This window comes from Acartia tonsa, chromosome 11 (assembly GCF_053477335.1).
Source record: "Acartia tonsa isolate MP-2025a chromosome 11, ASM5347733v1, whole genome shotgun sequence".
NCBI lineage: Eukaryota > Metazoa > Arthropoda > Copepoda > Calanoida > Acartiidae > Acartia > Acartia tonsa.
The window spans coordinates 6,504,992-6,523,504 of NC_137270.1; the positions used below are offsets into that span (position 1 = coordinate 6,504,992).

At 30.4% G+C, this 18,513-nt stretch overlaps 1 protein-coding gene across 2 annotated transcripts in view; it reads left to right on the forward strand.

Moving 5' to 3' along the window:
- The window catches only part of LOC145331745 (uncharacterized), a 355,671-nt gene that overhangs the window by 248,261 nt on the left and 88,897 nt on the right, over positions 1-18,513 (forward strand). For both annotated transcript variants that reach the window (XM_080176576.1, XM_080176578.1), the window contains one exon: positions 3,824-3,893. In XM_080176576.1, the coding sequence (XP_080032702.1) occupies positions 3,824-3,893 (70 nt within the window). The remainder of the gene's footprint in view (positions 1-3,823; positions 3,894-18,513) is intronic.

The following is an 18,513-nucleotide window of genomic DNA, read 5'->3' on the forward strand; positions in this document are numbered from 1 at the left end:
TAGATCCACTATTAATCTACACTCCTTTTTCTACCCATACAAGCAAACACAGTTTAAACATAATGAAGATATTTTTGTTTATTTTCCATTGTACCATCCTTGCAACACTGTAAACATCCAAATAATATTATTCTAATAATGACACTATGACTATGGCAATGTATTATTGGCTATCAAATATAACAGAATAATTAAGGATTTTTATACTTTTGGCAGTTTAAGTCAATAAATCGTCTGTTTAGCCAGAAAACCCGTTAACTATCCTGCAACAGTACATAGAAGGCGTTGCTTCAGAACTCTGTTAATGAAAATGAAATTGTAATTTACAAATGTGCATATTTTAACTAATTCTAACAATTGGTGTTCTTAGAAACCATAAATAGTAAAAATTAGCCAAAATAAAAAAAATTGTTCATTATGAAAAATAAAATGAGGCCTAAAGTTTTGCTGCTTTGACAGACGTGTGTAAATGACTTTAAATTAGGGGTAATGCCTTGGCCAATAAATATGTTCTAATGTCTCTCTAGACCACTTAGAACTTTTTAGAACGATCGTGAGATTTCGCTTCTTTCTAGAAGGGAATAGTTAATTAAAGATAGGTTATTCTGCCCCATATTTATATTGACTCCCAGGCTAACAATGTGTAGCTTCAAAATTCGGGAGAAGATACATTTACTTTCCAATCACTTTATACGCTAACAAAAATGTTGAGATTAATTGTTTATTGAATGAAATGTGTGAACGCCATTGTGTGTAATTACAATTATAAGCAACATACATACTTAACAATATTACTAATAAGCATATGTTAAAATTAAGACAACTATATTAATTTTACTTCTCTATACATCCTATTATGGAATTTACCAATTTTCAAGTAATGAACAATTGAATGCGTGGAGGGCTAGGTCAATGGAGTTTATTTTTTTTTATATTTCGTGAGCATCTAAGCAGTTATTAGGGTAATTTTTAGTATGAATTAGTTTTTATATATTTTACCATGGATCTAAATGGATAGACAATGGCTGATAAATTGATTTCAAACCCAATGATAATACACATAATTAATTATTATGTAGATTAAAATTAGGGGTTGAAACGTTTTGGCACTCAACCAATTAAAATTCAACAAAAGTCCTCAAAATTTCTAAACAAATAAGAAAACATTAATATACATAAGACTTTTGGTTCTAGTGCAATAAACAGCCCAATGTCCCATACCTCCTTGATTTTATAGCATATATATTAGAATTTTATATGTTTCTATTTATTCTAATAATATTATTTTATCCTAATTGCCTAAAAGAGAAGAGGAATATGATCTTCAAAAGTTAATATCTGCTCTAAAACGCCCCAAACCTTGCATTTATCGGTTCTTTTTCCCATTGATATAGATAGTGTGTCTTCACCTCCACATGTTATTACAAAAAAACATCGATTTTAATTTATATAAAGAAACCTACAAATTATCAAATACGTAAAAGAATGTGTTTAATTATAATAGTAAAGAACAATTTGTGCTGTTTTAATAATCTACGCTTTTGGCGATTTTAAATGTGTTGCAGGTGCGGAAATGAATGCACACCAATATAGATCATTAGGTTGAAATAATATGCAAAATGGTTTTATATTATGTGAAATTTTGTGTCTTTTAGACGAGTTTTTCGTCATGAATTTGTAGACCCTCATACAGACATAGAGAGACATCGTAAAATAGATTAGGAGTAAATGTGTATTTATTATTTCTTGGATCTTACACCAGATTATCATGTACTCCAATAAAGTGAGACTTGAAGCGGGCTATAATAAAGATCCCCCTATCCACCCCACTGTATCCTCACCCCCCCCCCCCATCTACTGTATAAACGAACTGACCAGTCAATGACAGGAGAAATAGCAACATAAATTGACGATAATTTTTACCCTGTCATAAAATCCACGTATATTCTACATCCATTATTTTTTACTGTTTGGTTTTATATCAATATCTCTTTAACAACTGTAATGGTTAATATTTGCTTTCCTGGAAATCTTCATATCAGCCCTGGCAGGTTTTATGCTATTTTTGGAAGATTTGCCACGAAAATATATCATATATCTGATAGGAATGGTAATGTGTAATGTTTGAGATCTAAATTTATAATGAACAGGTTTAAAGCTATTTTATTGGTTATAAAGATTCATCACTCTAAGATAAATGCCCAATTAATTTATATTGCAAGAAATAAAATGAAAAACCCAAAAATGTGTATAAATGTGTATTTTTTTCTCATATTGTGAGGCAGGCCTGTGAGACTAATCTATATTAGATGAATAATTTGTAAATTTGTATGAGAAGGATACGCAGCATTATTCAACAGGGTTGCCAGGGATTGGTATAACTTCGAAACTGAACAATATCTGCTTTATTAGAAGCGATTCTCAACCATACTGGAAAATCATGAATAGTATTGTTTTACAGAAATTAAATATAAAATTAAACGATTTAAACCAATTTAGTTAGATGATAAGGCAGTCTATAATACGATGCGATAAATAACTATTTTTTCAAGAATTTGAACTGAATAAATAAGTTATACAGTTGTAACAAATTAGAATAAGAAAATGGTTGAACAATGCTAAATTGAACCAACTAATCAAGTACTTTTAAGTTTTTTAAGCTGACGAATAAGAGATTGTGATTTTGAAACTTTAGTTTCCAGTAAAATTTTCACTCCAATGTCTTCTCCGTCACTGATAATTTTAGAATTTTATGAAATAAATGTTGTAGGAGGTTTTTTGCTGTATGCCAAAAATCCCTGATATTTTTCAGGCATTGCTTATAAAATGCTGTCAGCCTTAATTTCATGTTTGCCAAATACAAAACATTAAAGCATACTTTTTTTTATGTAGTACATTATAATCTTAAAAACTTCATATGGTGTTTTTTTATTTGCTATTTTGTTTTGTTTTCTCCCTCTTTCTTTCTCTCTATATTTTTTATATTTTAATGAAATACAAAATATCTAAAATTTGTCAACCCTGGTTTCATATAACGCTATAAAACCTAATGTTTTAGGCATATATGAGTTAAGATTAGTGTTTATACAATGACAAAAGTACTAGTTGCTTTGCCCCTACCCTATAAAGCTCCACTGAAAAGTACCACAAATACAGCAATTTAAGAGATCTTAAGCTTCAAACTAAATAATCACTACTTTATATTAAAGATTGTATAATTAGCTCTTAAAGCACAGCTACTTTTTACTTGTGTAAGTTGTCCATCCACATGTCGGTAACAGAAACAAAACTGATTTTGAAAAGTATAAAGGCATGCAAATAGCCACTAAATAGCTTTTTGAAATTATGTTACAGATTGAAGAAACACTGTTTATATTTCGACACATTTCTAAGTTATTCTTTATTCATAGGGGTTAAACATTTGACAGTGTTTTGATTAAACAAAATAGATAGATATATTTTTTAGTTTTATTCTTAAAAAAGATTATTTATTTCCATATGAAGCACAGTAATAACAAGAAAATATTAAGGAGTATTACAAAATAAGTGTCAAAAATTTTAATGTGATGAATTTATGCAATTTATTAGATTTATTAGTCCGATTATAAGATTTCAAAAAACCTAGCTGGAAAAAAGTGTCTCAAAAATCAACCATGTGACGTCATTAAAATGAGAGAGAAGAGAGGAGAAGTGGGAAAGAAAACACCTAAAAAAGAAATGGATAATCCCTCATCTTTATGACGTTACAAGGCTAATTTTTTAGATAGTTTATCCAGCTACTTAAAAACCCAAGTATAAAACTAATTATTTTTATATATTTCAGGGATGAGATGCAGCAGAATCTTGCGGCCAACCATCCTGATCAATGGTTCAGCAGGGAACAGCTCTACAAGGTATTTTTTTTTTATAATTGCGCGTTTTTATGTTGAGGATACAAATTTTGATATTTGGGCAAGGTTTTGTGATGATTTTTGATCAGGGATATTAGAGGATAGGACAATGTACGTTAAATAAATGTATATAAAAAAATTAAGATTGAACAAAATACATTTTTTGTTGATTAAAATCATCGGTGGAAAAGTTTGAGCACTAATAGTTTGCATCAATAATCAAAATTTTAAAAAGTACCCAAAGTTTTGAAGCCTATGATTGAGAGAATGTGTTTATAAAACTTCGAGTACCAGTATAGTTTACAGTCTAGTGTCACATCCTAACCTGCTTTTAATACTGATAGGTACCAACGATACATGGATAGTACAAATAAATAAATTTTCTCGTATTCATTCAATTCCGGTAGACAAGAACAGGTTCTTATCCATACGAAAAAACTATGTCTAGCATCGTATTATATCCAGCTTTCTACGAATAAAAAAATGTACACTCATAAGATTAAAACAAGTTTTTTGGCCCGTGCCTTCGGCACCTCGAGCTAAAAAAACAGGTTTTAATCTTATGATTGTACATTCTATATATGCGGAAAGCTGTTTAAAATACGATGCGAGAAATAATTAATTAACTTCTCCCCAATACCATTAGAGACAAGACATCTTTTTTTACAATCCTTAGATCCTTGCTAAAATAACCGAGTGTCAATTGCAATGAACTTTCAAATTGATATCCGTGTTAGGAAAATTATCAGGGTGCAATCAATTCCGCACATGTTTTCATCAGAACCGCATATTATTACAACAGCATACATTGCCCATTCTCCTCTGCTTTACGCAAATCATTTTAACTCCCTCTTATGGAGAGAGAGAGATAGGGGACAATGAGGTGGTTATTACACTAGTCCCCAAAGTTTATAATAACGTTTTTTTTTATCCGTTGGCTTTACAACTTTTGGGACTAGAGTGAATTTTGACTGATCGGTTTATTAAGTTGAGTATTTAAATGTTTCAACCACTTATTTTAATCTACAAAAGGGGTAATTTTGTATATCATCATTGGGTATGTACATCAATTTATCCATCAATATACATACTTCCCCTATTACGGTACACAAAATGATCCCTTCTGTAGATTAAATAATTAGGTTAAAAGTTCTGAGCCTAATAAATTGAACCATTTAATCAAAATTCAATAAAAGTTTTTAAGCCAACGAATTAAAAAACTTTATTATAAATGTTTAAGTACTTATGTAACTTACAGTCAAATGCCCCACCCTCCATACTGAAGATGTGCTAATATGCGGAAGTGTGATCCCCCCAAATTATGATCCTCCATGCAATTGTAGCTGAGCCTGCAATAATGTGGTTAAATTAAAAGGGAAAAGGCCGAAAATAAATGTTGAATATTTTTACATTTTTATAACAATTTGCCAAAAAGGGATAATTTATCTTGATTAAAACTGTTCTGCAACAAACTTTGCCACCAGTTACTAAATTAAGAAGCATTTTATAGTGCCTAATAAAAATGACGTCATACAATACAAATGACCAATGGTAGGCCAGTAGACATTTTAATATTGGTAAACTAAAATGTATACTGGTCTATCATTTGTAATTTGTATTAGATGACGTCATTATTAGGCACTATAATCCAAAATTAATATTCGAATAATTTAAATCATATAATGTTTGTGTCATTAATCACTGCAACTCTTTTGTTTATTTGTGGATTTCTAATTTATTAACATAAATTGCTTTAAAACATGAGCCATCTAAGCACAAAATATCTATAAAACAATATTTTAACAGTCAAAATTTTTTATTTTTACTGTATAAAACTCTGACTTTTTAAAAATATTTTCATCTTTCTCTGTTTCTTTCTTGAGCTTTCAAATTTGAAAATTACAACAGATAAAATAAAGTTAAAGTGCCCATTCAATTCTAAATCTATGGATGTTTAAAAGGGATCAGAAAAAAAAATAGTTTGATAATTGGCCGGGGATAACACAATGGATAATAAATCACACGCCATCCCAGAACTTAATTTTTGTGTTTGTAGGTTAAAAATATTGTAGATTAATTTAACTGCCATTAACCACCTCCCCTATATTCCCTGGAGTTTTAAAAAGGGATCAGAAAAAATGGTTTGATAATTGAGATCTTTGATTTCAAAAGTTTCTTTTTATAACCCCATGATGGGTATTCAACAAAATGCGGTAATCTCAAAATCAATTTACCAAAATTATAAAACAAATGCCATGATAAATATGTTACAGGTGGAAAAACAATAAATTCCATATGTAAAGTTAGTAGATGCGATTCAAATCTTCAATTTTTCTCTAAAATGAAAACAAATAAAAAAAGATTCCATTTAAATGGAATCGCTAATGTTGATTAAATTATTCTATAACCCTATCTTATCCACAATAATTACTCGCTACTGGAGAGAGAGTTTCACATATTGCAATTGAGGGAAGATTAATTTATCAATCATTGTCTAATCCCTGTATCCCTCAGAATTCTAAAGATCAGTCCTTGTTCATTGGCAGAGAGGAAAAAATGTTCTTCTTTCGTGTCAGTTTGAGAAAATAGATTTGGTAATTTCATTTTTTGGGGGGGATTTGGACCCCTGTTTTAAGATTCAGCCCCCTCCCTCAAAAAATAAAAAGTTTTAAACAAGGAATATTTTGTGCAATTGTAAAATAAATAGCATAGTTTTTGTTTTGTTGATATCATAAAGTAGACAGTTACAACAAATGGACATATTTAGTTTTTTTGGAAATCGTTCATTGAGTTCCTTTTTTGATATGCTCTAGATCGATGTAGAATTGCAATAGCGTAACTCAGATTTTGCTGATTTATTATAGGCCCGCCTATAACTAATGAAATTTTGGACTATGTGTACTTGAATATTTTGGTAAAGCTCTGAGATTTTGTATTTTTGGTGCTAAATATTTGGCGTCAATTTTCAGGGTGCAATTTTTGAGTTAATCTGGCTTAAAAGTGCATTTTCGTGATTTGATAAGAATCAAATCCTTAAATGGAGCAAAGTTGGGTTGTCTGTGTGTGTGTGTGTTGTATCGATTTTAGATTTGAAACCACCTTGTATTTAGAAACACAGAAAATTATGCTGAAAAACTAATTTTTTTCCATATCAGATTAAATCCTTGGATCTTACGGTATAAGACAATGGATTGTGACTTTATGTACTCCCCAAGTATGATAAACATAATTTCCCTTTCTGCAGATCAAATTAATGGTTAGAAGATTGAATAATGCTAGTTTGAACCAGCCAATCAATATCTAATAAAAAGTCCCAAATTTTGTTTTTACATATGAGAGACTTTGTCATATAAGAAATGTAAATCTATGGTAAAAATAGGTACACTTACATAAATTTATGTTATCAAATGGTGATTAAACTTGATAAATATATCATTCTGGTCTTTTCTATTACATATCACTGTGGATGTTATGTTCTCTTGTGACTTTCCATCTCAATTTTACAAAGTATTTTTTCTTTCAAATATTTTTAGTAGCGAAGCTACTCAATAAATTTAGTCTGTATGCAATCCTCATCGAACAGTTCACTACACATAAACAAGAAAAGTTTGTATATAATTTGCAAAGACTTGAAGCTGGTAAAAGTGCCTTGTAATCAAATTAAACAATTTTTGGCCGAAGTATCCCGATTAAAGTCATATTATTCCCTTATCATTTGGAATAGTTCAGCCAAACGTTGTAAAATTTGTCTAAACGTCTTCACATGGCACTTTTAACTGGCTTATTGCTATGCTACTTTTGAATAAAATCGTAAATGATTTTTATTCTAAAGATCATTTTTAGGATAATTTAGTTTGATTGGCACTGCCAAAGAAAGAATGAAATCAGGTATACAAGGATATGACAGTGGGGATAGATTAATATTATTACCAAAGGTTTTATACATATATATGCAGTTTGGGAAGGATGGAATGTAGAATTCCTTCATTATCATTGTCCCCTCCCTCCCTGAATATAAAAAAACCTTGCAAAACAAATTTTGCTGTTTAAAACGAATTATTACTATTATAGATTTCCATCAGAAAACAAGTTATCGATTAAAAAAAGGTTGGGATTTGTCAATTGAATGCAAAAAAAATATTTTACACAATGTTTCATGGTCGTAATATTGATGCTATAAAATCTATGTAGGTTTTCAAAACTTCATTCGAACTGTCCTTATAATTTAATGTTTATTTACATAGATAAATACGATCAATGTAAAACCCAGGGACTTTTAAGGGATAAGACAATGGACAATAAATTGAGATACATAACCAATGAAAATGAACAAGATTACCCCCTCTTTTCTGTACCCAGAGTTTATAAGCCATGAATAAGATAAAGTGGTTGTAAAACTTAGGGTACCAGTGTTATTATTAGCCCAATGTCTCCTCCCTCACTGATCAAAACCACAAATATTCTAAATTCAAAATATATTTTAGTAAAAACATCCAGAGTTGTGACAATATACGATAGAATAATCTTCGCCAATGATACAAATATTGGGGGGAGGAAAGGGATGTAGAACAATTATAGCATTCCTTTTCATAGTTTATCGTCTGTATTGGTGGATGACTAATGGTTCAATAGTCCTTAGAACCAGGCCTATACCCAACTATACCTTTTACACGTTTTTAAAAAGTATATATAGTCTTTAGAACCAGCCATATACTTACTAGTCATTTTAAACAGTTATTAGTTATAGATTTAGTCCATAGAACCAGGCCAAAACTCTGCTAGACATTTTACACGGTTACTAATGTTACATATAGTTCTTAGAACCCATCCTAACCCTACTAGACATTTTAAACGGTATTGGTTAGATGAAATTAGAATAAAAATTCAACCACATATCCTTAAATATAAATCATTGCTACAAAGATAGGACAATAAATGGTAAATTTATACCCCTTTAATTGTTATTCTGTCTTTGGTAGCTTTGCAACTATTGGCGTAATTGAATGTTGTAAATTCATTCCTCGTATTCATTCAAATCCGGTGGATAGGAACCGGTTCTCATCCATACGAAAAAACTATGTCTAGCATCGTATTATATCCAGCTTTCTACGAATATAAAAATGTACAATCATAAGATTAAAACCAGTTTTTTAGCCTGTGCCTTCGGCACCTCGGGGCTAAAAAAACTGGTTTTAATCTCATATTTGTACATTCTATATCCGCGGAAAGCTGTTTATAATACGATGCGAGAAATAACTATTAAACGCAATTTTTCTTTTTATGACTAGAATATTATATTGACTTTTAAGTTCAAATGTTTAATTTTGAACCTAATTTCAATTGAAAAATCATTTATGATAAACAAAATTGCCCATGCTCTAGATTGAATTATGCAGGAAAGTTTGAATACTGCCAGCTTGTACCACCCAAGCAAATTTAGTAAAGTAATTTAAGCCAAAGCCTGAGATTAATAATTTTTAAAACTTTGGGTACCAGTGCACGCACATAAATAATACTAGATTTTCTGAATCAGTTTAATTTAATGTCAACCAAATGCCTCCATGTTTATCGCGGAAGTTGTAAGGAAACGAAGTTAATAACTCTCTTTTTATGATTAATTAGTTCAATTGCAAAGTTGAGTTTTACAAAAATCTGCCCATCATTATCTAACCAGAGATACGGGGATAGGACAATCGTTGATAATTTAATCTTCTCCCAAATTATTTTATGTAAAATTCTGCTTTTATTCTTCCATAATATTTGAAGGATGAAAGGAATGTCGATTAATCTTATTATCATTGTCATCTTTGTTATATTTTAATGGGTGTTTAACCATTACAACATGCATAAATCAAGTCGCAGAGATATAGAGTGTTTTATTAAGTAGTAAAAATATGTGGCATTCTTCTTATTAGTAGCGAAGCTACTCTATAATTCACTATGTCCGTCCGTCAGTCAGTCCGTCCGTCAGTCAGTCCGTAACGCTATGGGGGAAACGTGATTTTCTCGGCTCCTATTCAAGATAGACAGCTGAAATTTTTAGTGAAGATTCCTATGACATATGCCTATCTAATCTATACATTGTTTTGTCCGTCTGTCTGTTAATTGGGGTGCTAGATCGATTCCTAGATTTTTACGTTTTTGTAATTTTCTCGATTCCTGTTCAAGATAAATGGCTGGAATTTTCAGGGATTGAATAAATTTAGATTTTACATATTTCGATTAAGTTTTATTTAGATGCCTTTATTGGTTGGGGTGCTAGATTGATTCCTAGATTTTTAAGTTTTCATGATTTTTTCAATCCCTATACAAGATAGACAGTTGAAATTTTCAGGGATTGAACAAGTTTACTTTATACATAATTCCACCTATTTTTATTAAGATACCTTTATTGGTTAGGGTGCTAGATCGATTCCTAGTTTTTAAAGTTTTTGTGATTTTCTCAACTCCTGTTCAAGATAAACGGTTGGATTTTTTAGTGATTAATTAAGTCAACATTCTTCATATTTTGACCAACTTTTTTAAAGACTTACTATTTTTTGGGGTGCTAAATCGAATTTTAGATTTTAACGTTTTTTCTTATTAGCTTAATGCTTCAAAAAACCATTATACAATATACATTTTAAAAGGTTTCGTGATTTTTGTTATTGAAGTTTTTTATTACATACTCTAAAGATCATTTCCAGTTGTCTATTTATAGTTTTTGAGCTTCGCTACTTATGGATGTTGTCATCCTTGTTTTATTATAAAAGGGAAATGTCTTCGCTACGAAACAGGTGCAACTCATTACCATGCACAAAAAGGTAGATAAAGATGGTACATCAAAACCTAACTATACAAATTTTTATCTCATCGTCTTTTTGATTAAACTTAACTTAAAGCAAAACTCAAAAAACTCTTCGTATTATATGAACTCTTAACAATTAGTGTGTATATTAATTGGCTTTTTATAGCGGGTAGTTAGTTACAAGAAAAGGAAACACCCTATGCACTATCCTTACATTGCCTGAGATAAGTATACAGAAAAATAATTAGTCAACATAAGTATGAAGTTGTAATGCAATGAGGGAGGGAGGAGACATTGGCCTTTAGATTACAACTGTACCACAGTTTTATAACCACGTTATGCTATTCGTTGGCTCATAATTTTGGGTACTTTTAAAGAATTTTGATTAGTTAGTTCCTAAACTAAAAGTGTCCAAACTGTTCTACATTGATAATTTGATCTTCAAAAGGGGTGATTTTGATCATTATCATTGGGGATAAACATTTATTTTCTGTTCATTGTCTTATCCTTTAAGACCCCTTGATTAGACTATGAATTTCTAGATATAATGTCAGCCATTACCACTTTATCATTAAAGCCATAAGTCGACGTGAATATTGTTAAACAAGGATGCCAACATCCATAAAAGCGAAACACTGAAACGGTAGGACAAACGGACATGAACACTTATATAGTGTCAGAACTGAATAATCAGAATATAAATGTATAAGAATCGTAGCAAAATTGTAAGTAAATTTGTTGAAAAACTGCTTGATACAGGATAATGTTTATGGACATACTTACATATTTAGGACTTGATTATAGAGTTGCTTTGCTTATAACATTATACTTTGTTGTCCTAGGAATCAATATACCAAAAATAATATCAATCGGATGATTAGATCACATAAAAGTTTGTTGTTAAAAAAATAAAAAATCAACATGTTTAAAATGGACGCACGGAAATTTGGGTAATGATTATAGAGTTGCTACGTTTTCTAAATCGTACCTAACTACTAAAGGAATCACCATGCAAAATTTGATAGGACAATTCTAACATGCCTAAATTAACGAAAAAAGCTATCCTTTACGGACGTACGGATGGATCCTAATTATAGAAAAGCTTCGCTTTTAAAAATGACTTCGAAAAAGCCTGTAAAATTATACTAAACTTTTATTCGACATAAACCTTAGAAATTACATTAATGGGGTTGATATTTACTTCACTATTATATTGAATGCAGATCCCTATCTGTGAATGCACTAAAGTAATCACCCATACGATACTTCCTTGCATAAAATCATTTACTCAGAAATAATTTGGGTTTTATTTCACCCTGCTAAAACTAGAACGTTATTGTTTTCATATAATTTCAATAAATTATGTCGACCAAGGCATGGTATTCTAAAAAAGATAATTTTCCGCGAATGGTAAATTAAAAAAATAATAGGTTTTAGCCCAATATTATTTGCCTTGAGGGCCCACGTACCTGGGCTAACAAAAAGTTTTATTTTATTTTTCATTCAAAACTGTCTGTAATTTGATATAAAATATAGTTTTTCATTAGGGCTCAGAACCGGTTTTTATCCAGCGGATGTGAATCAGATTTCGGGGAAAAAATTTGAAATTGTCATAACCGAGATATTAATAACATGCCATCGGCGTCCGATGTTTACGTTGACAATATGACCATCATAACTAAATTTTAACGCAATTCCGAAAGTGATTTCTATGTTAGAAGTATATTAAATCTACAACCTATCTATTCCACAAAATTCTACATGTAACAATGGGGGCGGGGGGAGGAGATAAGTTTATCGCCAATTTCCCTATCCCAAAATGTCTGCATGTTTTGATTTGCTAATACAATGGGCTTATAAAAGTTAAAGCCGTAAACATTACAAGCATATTATATACAAATGACCTTTCAAAATTGATTAAAGAAATTTTTATAGTCATTATTTGTTGAAGTATAACAGCATAGTTTTCATTATAAATATACTAGTAATGTACTGTAAACCTAAGTGTATAAAAATTTAAAGAAACCACACTTAAAATGTATAACAAACGGTATATTCTTCTCAACGGGGTCTTTTATTTAATGAGGCACAAAAAGCATCAAAATAACTTCTGACTCATGCAATATGTTTGTTCTAGAATAAACCTTCCAAAATCTTTTGGTGTAAGTAGGGGTTTTTAAACAAATACACCCCCTCCTTTATGAGGCATTTCCTTCTTTCTAAAAAAGTTATTTAATTGAATTCATTATGCTAATCCAATTTTAAAAGTTTTTCAACAGACGGACGGACGTAAGGTTTTAACCATATTGTAGAGTAGCAACGCTGCTTACTTTTTTTTTGTAAGAAGTCACAATAGATTTAACCTTAGAATTAAACCAATGTAATTTTAGAGGTTTAAATATGTATTACATGAAATTTACAGTCTGCTTATCTTTAAAACACAAATCAAAAGATTAAGGGTTGTTTCAAAAGTAACTTGATACTACCACTTTCTATTATTTGAAGTACCAAGGCTCCTTATCTAATTTATATATTGGTATATTTCAAGTATCTTTTTAACAGTTTATCAGTTGAGAAATTTAGGGGGTTGGAAATAAATTTATCATTCATTATCTAAAGAGGATATTTTTTACCGCGGGGTACTCAAACTATGCGGGGTCTATATCTAACAAGTGGACTTTCCAGAACCCAATATAACCTAACCTAAAGTGGCATGCAAACTAACAAAAACTAACCATCCCCTTTTCCAATAAGGGGGTATAGGTTTCTGTGCTTAACAAGGTAATTTGAAGGAAAACTTCAAGCAAAATATTGTTCTCGTAAAGCCGGGAGGTATAGGACAATGCGGATTAAATTACTCTTCAAACCTTACTTATCTCCGTAATAAAAAGATTCGAAGGGTCAAATATGGCAAAAATAGAATGTTGGGTAAAATTAATTTATTTTCCCATGTCCTAGCCCTGAGTTTTGTTCTCATAAACCTTAAATTTATAGCCTTATGACAACCTTCTTGTTTAAAACCAATCCAGCATCGAATCCTTTACATTTTTAAGATACTGAAATGTTGATTTTTAACCATTTTTCATTTTGAAAATATGATTAATACCTCAATTTACATTTATTTCAAATAACTAATTTAACATATGTATCTTTATTCTGGTATTATAGGAACAGATTAATTCATTATTATCATTATAAGAATAAGGTTAGATCATATTTCATTTGCTTGGGTATTTACTGGGGTAAAAAATCAACGTCTCGCCCCAAAAGAAAACGCATATTTTTTGTTTACCCAAATCCATTTCCCTAATTGCTTCCCTGCAAGTCGGGGAAGGAAGGGATAATGCTGTTGAAATAAATCTACACCCATTTTTTCCCTCAATATAATCGAAGAGTACTGGGCAAAAGAAATGAGAGGAAATTAGTTTATTTTATTTTATTGTCACATCCCCAAATACCTGCGTTCCAATACTTTTTTTAAACACGGGTCACAAAGAAACCGTGTTTTTACCTTGCAGACAAACCAACCAAATACATTTAATTTTCAAGGCAAATTTAGGCCTCCTGCTTATTTGAAAATAAGAGAGTGGTAGTATTTTTTCGTGTATTTTTTTTAACTTTAAGTCAGGTTATGTTATGTTATATTGTTTACTATGTAGCCCCACAACGTTAGGGGCTCCGCAGGGGTCAGGCATAGAGAAAACAAACAGCCCCCCAACCCCACCTTATTTTCAAATATTTTAGAAAAATATGAGGGTGAGTTTCCGTGTCTAAAGTTTTGGGTAATTGCCAAATTGTGAGGAATTTTTTTAATGTGCTAAATTAATTATCCGTTGTTTTGTAATGTGCAAAAAATGCCTATACATTAATGGCTTTCAAATTGTTGTTATTTTTCAACAAACCATTAATCGGTAACTTTAATAAGAAATATTTCTCAAAAGGTTATTGGAATTTTTTAGGTTCCAGTTTTTTTTTATATTTTATCATTAAAATGTTTTTTTTTTTATAGGTATGTTATTTGGTGATGTTAATTGCGTTAAAGAAAAGTGTATTATATATTTTTTCTTTTTAATGAATTATTTTGTTGTTTTAAATTCATGTGGGACAATCAAGTTGATAAATAGCGTAGCTAAATCTAGCTAACAATATTTGTTTTGGATAGTTATTTATCGCATCGTATTGTAAACAACTTTCCGCGAATATAAAAATGTACAATCATAAGATTAAAACTATTTTTGTTAGCACAGAGATGCCAAAGGCACGGTTAACAAAACTGATTTTAATATTATGATCGTACATTTTTATATCCGATACATGATTTTTTAGTATGGTTTAGAATCCAGTGGATCTATAATCGGTTTCGTAGCAATACTGGAAGATATCTTCTTGTGGCTTAACATCCTATTTAATTTAGGACGATGGACAATAACGCTTCCAACACTAGTCATGTGTTTTCTCATTCTCTACGTATTGTAATAATAAATTGTGAATAAGAATAAATCATCAGACGTATGGACATAATCTAGCTATAGTGTTGCTTTGCTACAAAAAAAAATACTGCAATTCTATTTAAAAACCCCCATTACTTATGCATTTCTATTAATACACAAGAAAATGAAAGCATAATCGTAACAAAAGAGGGAGGAGAAGAAAAAAAAATAGGTTTCTGCATAATTTTTACATTTTAGTACATTTGCGAATATATCAGAACTAACTGTTGCTACTTCGGATAAAGGATGGGCGAAAAAAGGTGTATAAAGATTCTAAGGTGTAACTTTTAGAAAATAATATCGAATTATTTCAACGGTGCATGAAATAAAAGTTGTCATAATTGACATATTATGGATATAACTTTTAAAATATGCATTAATAGTGTCTTGACAATATTTTATTGAATAAAAGTGGTCATTACTAACATATTATCTACAAACGACATGCAGATCGTTTTCATTTTTAGAAGCGCAGCTTCTATATGTCCGTTAGTTGGTCTGTCCGTCATTTCTGTCTACCTAATAATCTCTTTGTCCATGTTCTTTCAATTCTGGCTACTTTACAAAACAAGGACCCTCTTAATTTTTTAAAACTTTGCCTTTCTTAGCGTTTATGTAAAACATAAAATAGTTTTATTAATATAATAGCAAAAGAACTTTGAAATGCTAAAAGATACTTTTGTGTTTTTGTTTTACAAAGATCTAAATCTTTCTTGTTTAATACCCTTCAGTTCAGGGCTAATAAACATGAGAAAGCTTGCTTTAAAAGCCTAGTTAACTTGCTAAAATGATTTAATATTTTTGGTTGTTTTTATGCATAGTTTCATGTTATCTATGTATACCATAAGTGAATAAACAAGGATGGAAACATTCATAAAAATATTTAATTGCAGATGAAGCATAAATAAAAAGTTGTTGTCTTTAATACCAGCTATGAAAGTTGTGTTTCCCCCAACATATATCTGAACAGGGAACTTAAGAGATAAGCCAATTTACATTATGTACGATACACAAAAACTAAATTGCCCTTTCTGCAAAGTTAAATTATCCTTATCCTATAAAGTAATAAGATGTTTTTGTCTGTAGCGAAAGATCTTGCTAACCGCTGAACCGATAGGGTTCTCATTTACAGTGAAGCTTCATATAGGTCCTGAGATGGTTTTAAGCTATTATATTTTTATAAATAACTCCAGTTATGGCTTTAGACCATTTTTCTGCCCTTCCATATCCCTTCGAATATAGAGGTCCTATATGCTAGGGGCACAGCCGCTAGTTGATAATAGAGAGTTTTTTGTATCAAGAACGTGGTAATTACCCCATAGGGACATTTTTAGAGTTTTAGAGAAGCTATGCTTCTTAAAATGGTGGTATTGCATGTAAAAGGTAAATGCCAAAATTTTGTGGAAAAAAATCAGGGAGATTTGGGATAAGGCCAATTAAATTAATTATTTCTCCCTCCTACGTTTCATATTTATTTGCTACTTAATATAGAATTCAATACTTATTAATTGAGGATTAGATTGATTTATCATTCATTGTTCTATCCTTAAAATCCTGTGTGAAAATATTCCAAACTTGGCTTAAATGTTGAGAGCTCTACTTTTATCTAAAAATGGGACCAACTGTTTTTTTTTTTTACATGGAATCGATACTCTTTATAGTGCATGCATAAAAAATGACGTCACACAATACAAATGACCCATAATAGGTTAATGCACAGACTAAATTACCAATGGCAGGCAAATACAAATTTTAACTGACCAATGGTAGTCCAGTATGACGTAATTTTTATTGGCACAACAAAAAGCTTCCATGGCATCATAGCTTACTTGATAAAAGTTATATTGCCTAATAAAACGCTAGTCTAATAATGATATAAGACTTATACTGATATAATACCCTCACATAAGAATGGATAAGAACAAAAACTTATTATCTTGAGAAAAAAATGTAAATGCATTTTTCGCTAATACATTACAAATTTAGATAAATATTAGGGTTAGTGTTGATAATTGTTTTTACAAAGCTGCTAATTTTTTTAGTTATTCTGTTTCACAGTAAGTCTTGATATTAAGAGTGGTTTAGATGCTATTTTTCGCATAAAGTACATTACTCTTTTTAAATCAACACATACACTAATTGATTTTGATATTTAAAAAATGCGCTAAAATATTTTTTAACATTTTTGTGTGGACAAGAAAGGTAAAGTGCATAGCTGCAATCTTTTTTATGTGCATATTATTTGATTTGGTAAACCACACAAAGATGGATTATGTCATATTATGCTGGGATACAGGGATACAACAATTGTAGCAGATTATATAAAAAAAAACCTACATCAATAATCAGTAATCACGTTTGAAAATAGAGGAAATGGGGTATTATCGTGAATAAATGATGAACTATCGGTCCATCATTTATTCCCTCGGGCAAGAAATATTCATTCCTAAACCAAAAACTGGACAGGAATATCATTCTCATTTAAACAAAAAACTAATTTTTTTATGCTAAAATGTGGTTTAATTTTGGTTTTTAATTTTCATTTATTTCCCGGCTATGATCATTTATATCCCTGATATCAAGTTTCTTTTAATAATTAATAAAAAATAAAAAATCTTCCAAAAAAATTTGAAAATCTTCTAAAAATGACTACCTCTGGGAAATAAATGACTACCTCCGGGAAATAAATGAATATTTACATCCACTATTTAAGGGGTTGTTTATATGGGAATGAAAAATTTCTCAACTATTGAGGGAGGTTAGCAGACAACCTTCTGTAAATTATATACAAGTCCCTAAATTTCTATAACCACGAACTCTCATTCGTTGGGGAATTTTATAAGATCCTGATTGGATTAAACAGACTATTCGAATGATAACATTATCCGGGTATAGTCCTTTCCACGACATCCCTCCATAAGGAGCGATTCTTCGTATTTTTCACAGTATATTTTCTCCTATTTCTAGCCCCTGCGGGGCCAATTACCTAACCCTTTAAGGCAATCATCTAACACAATATAACCTAACCTAACCTAAAATAACCTATAAAAAGCCATTTTAAAAATACGAAGAATCGCTCCTTATGGAGGGATGTCGTGGAAAGGACTATACTCCATTATCCTATAGAAAGGGGTAATTTTGTTTATCAGCATTGGGGGATTTACAAAATTTTAGGTCCATAGTCTAATTCTTAGCTAAAAGACAATTTAATGACATACATTCAAAGCATTTTAGAAGAATGAAGTAAAATTTGTTCAAAAATGATGTAAATGTAAATGTAAATTCCTTTTCTTGGTAATTTTTTTTAATGCCAACAGTTACAATCTTTACTGTATACAATGTTTTT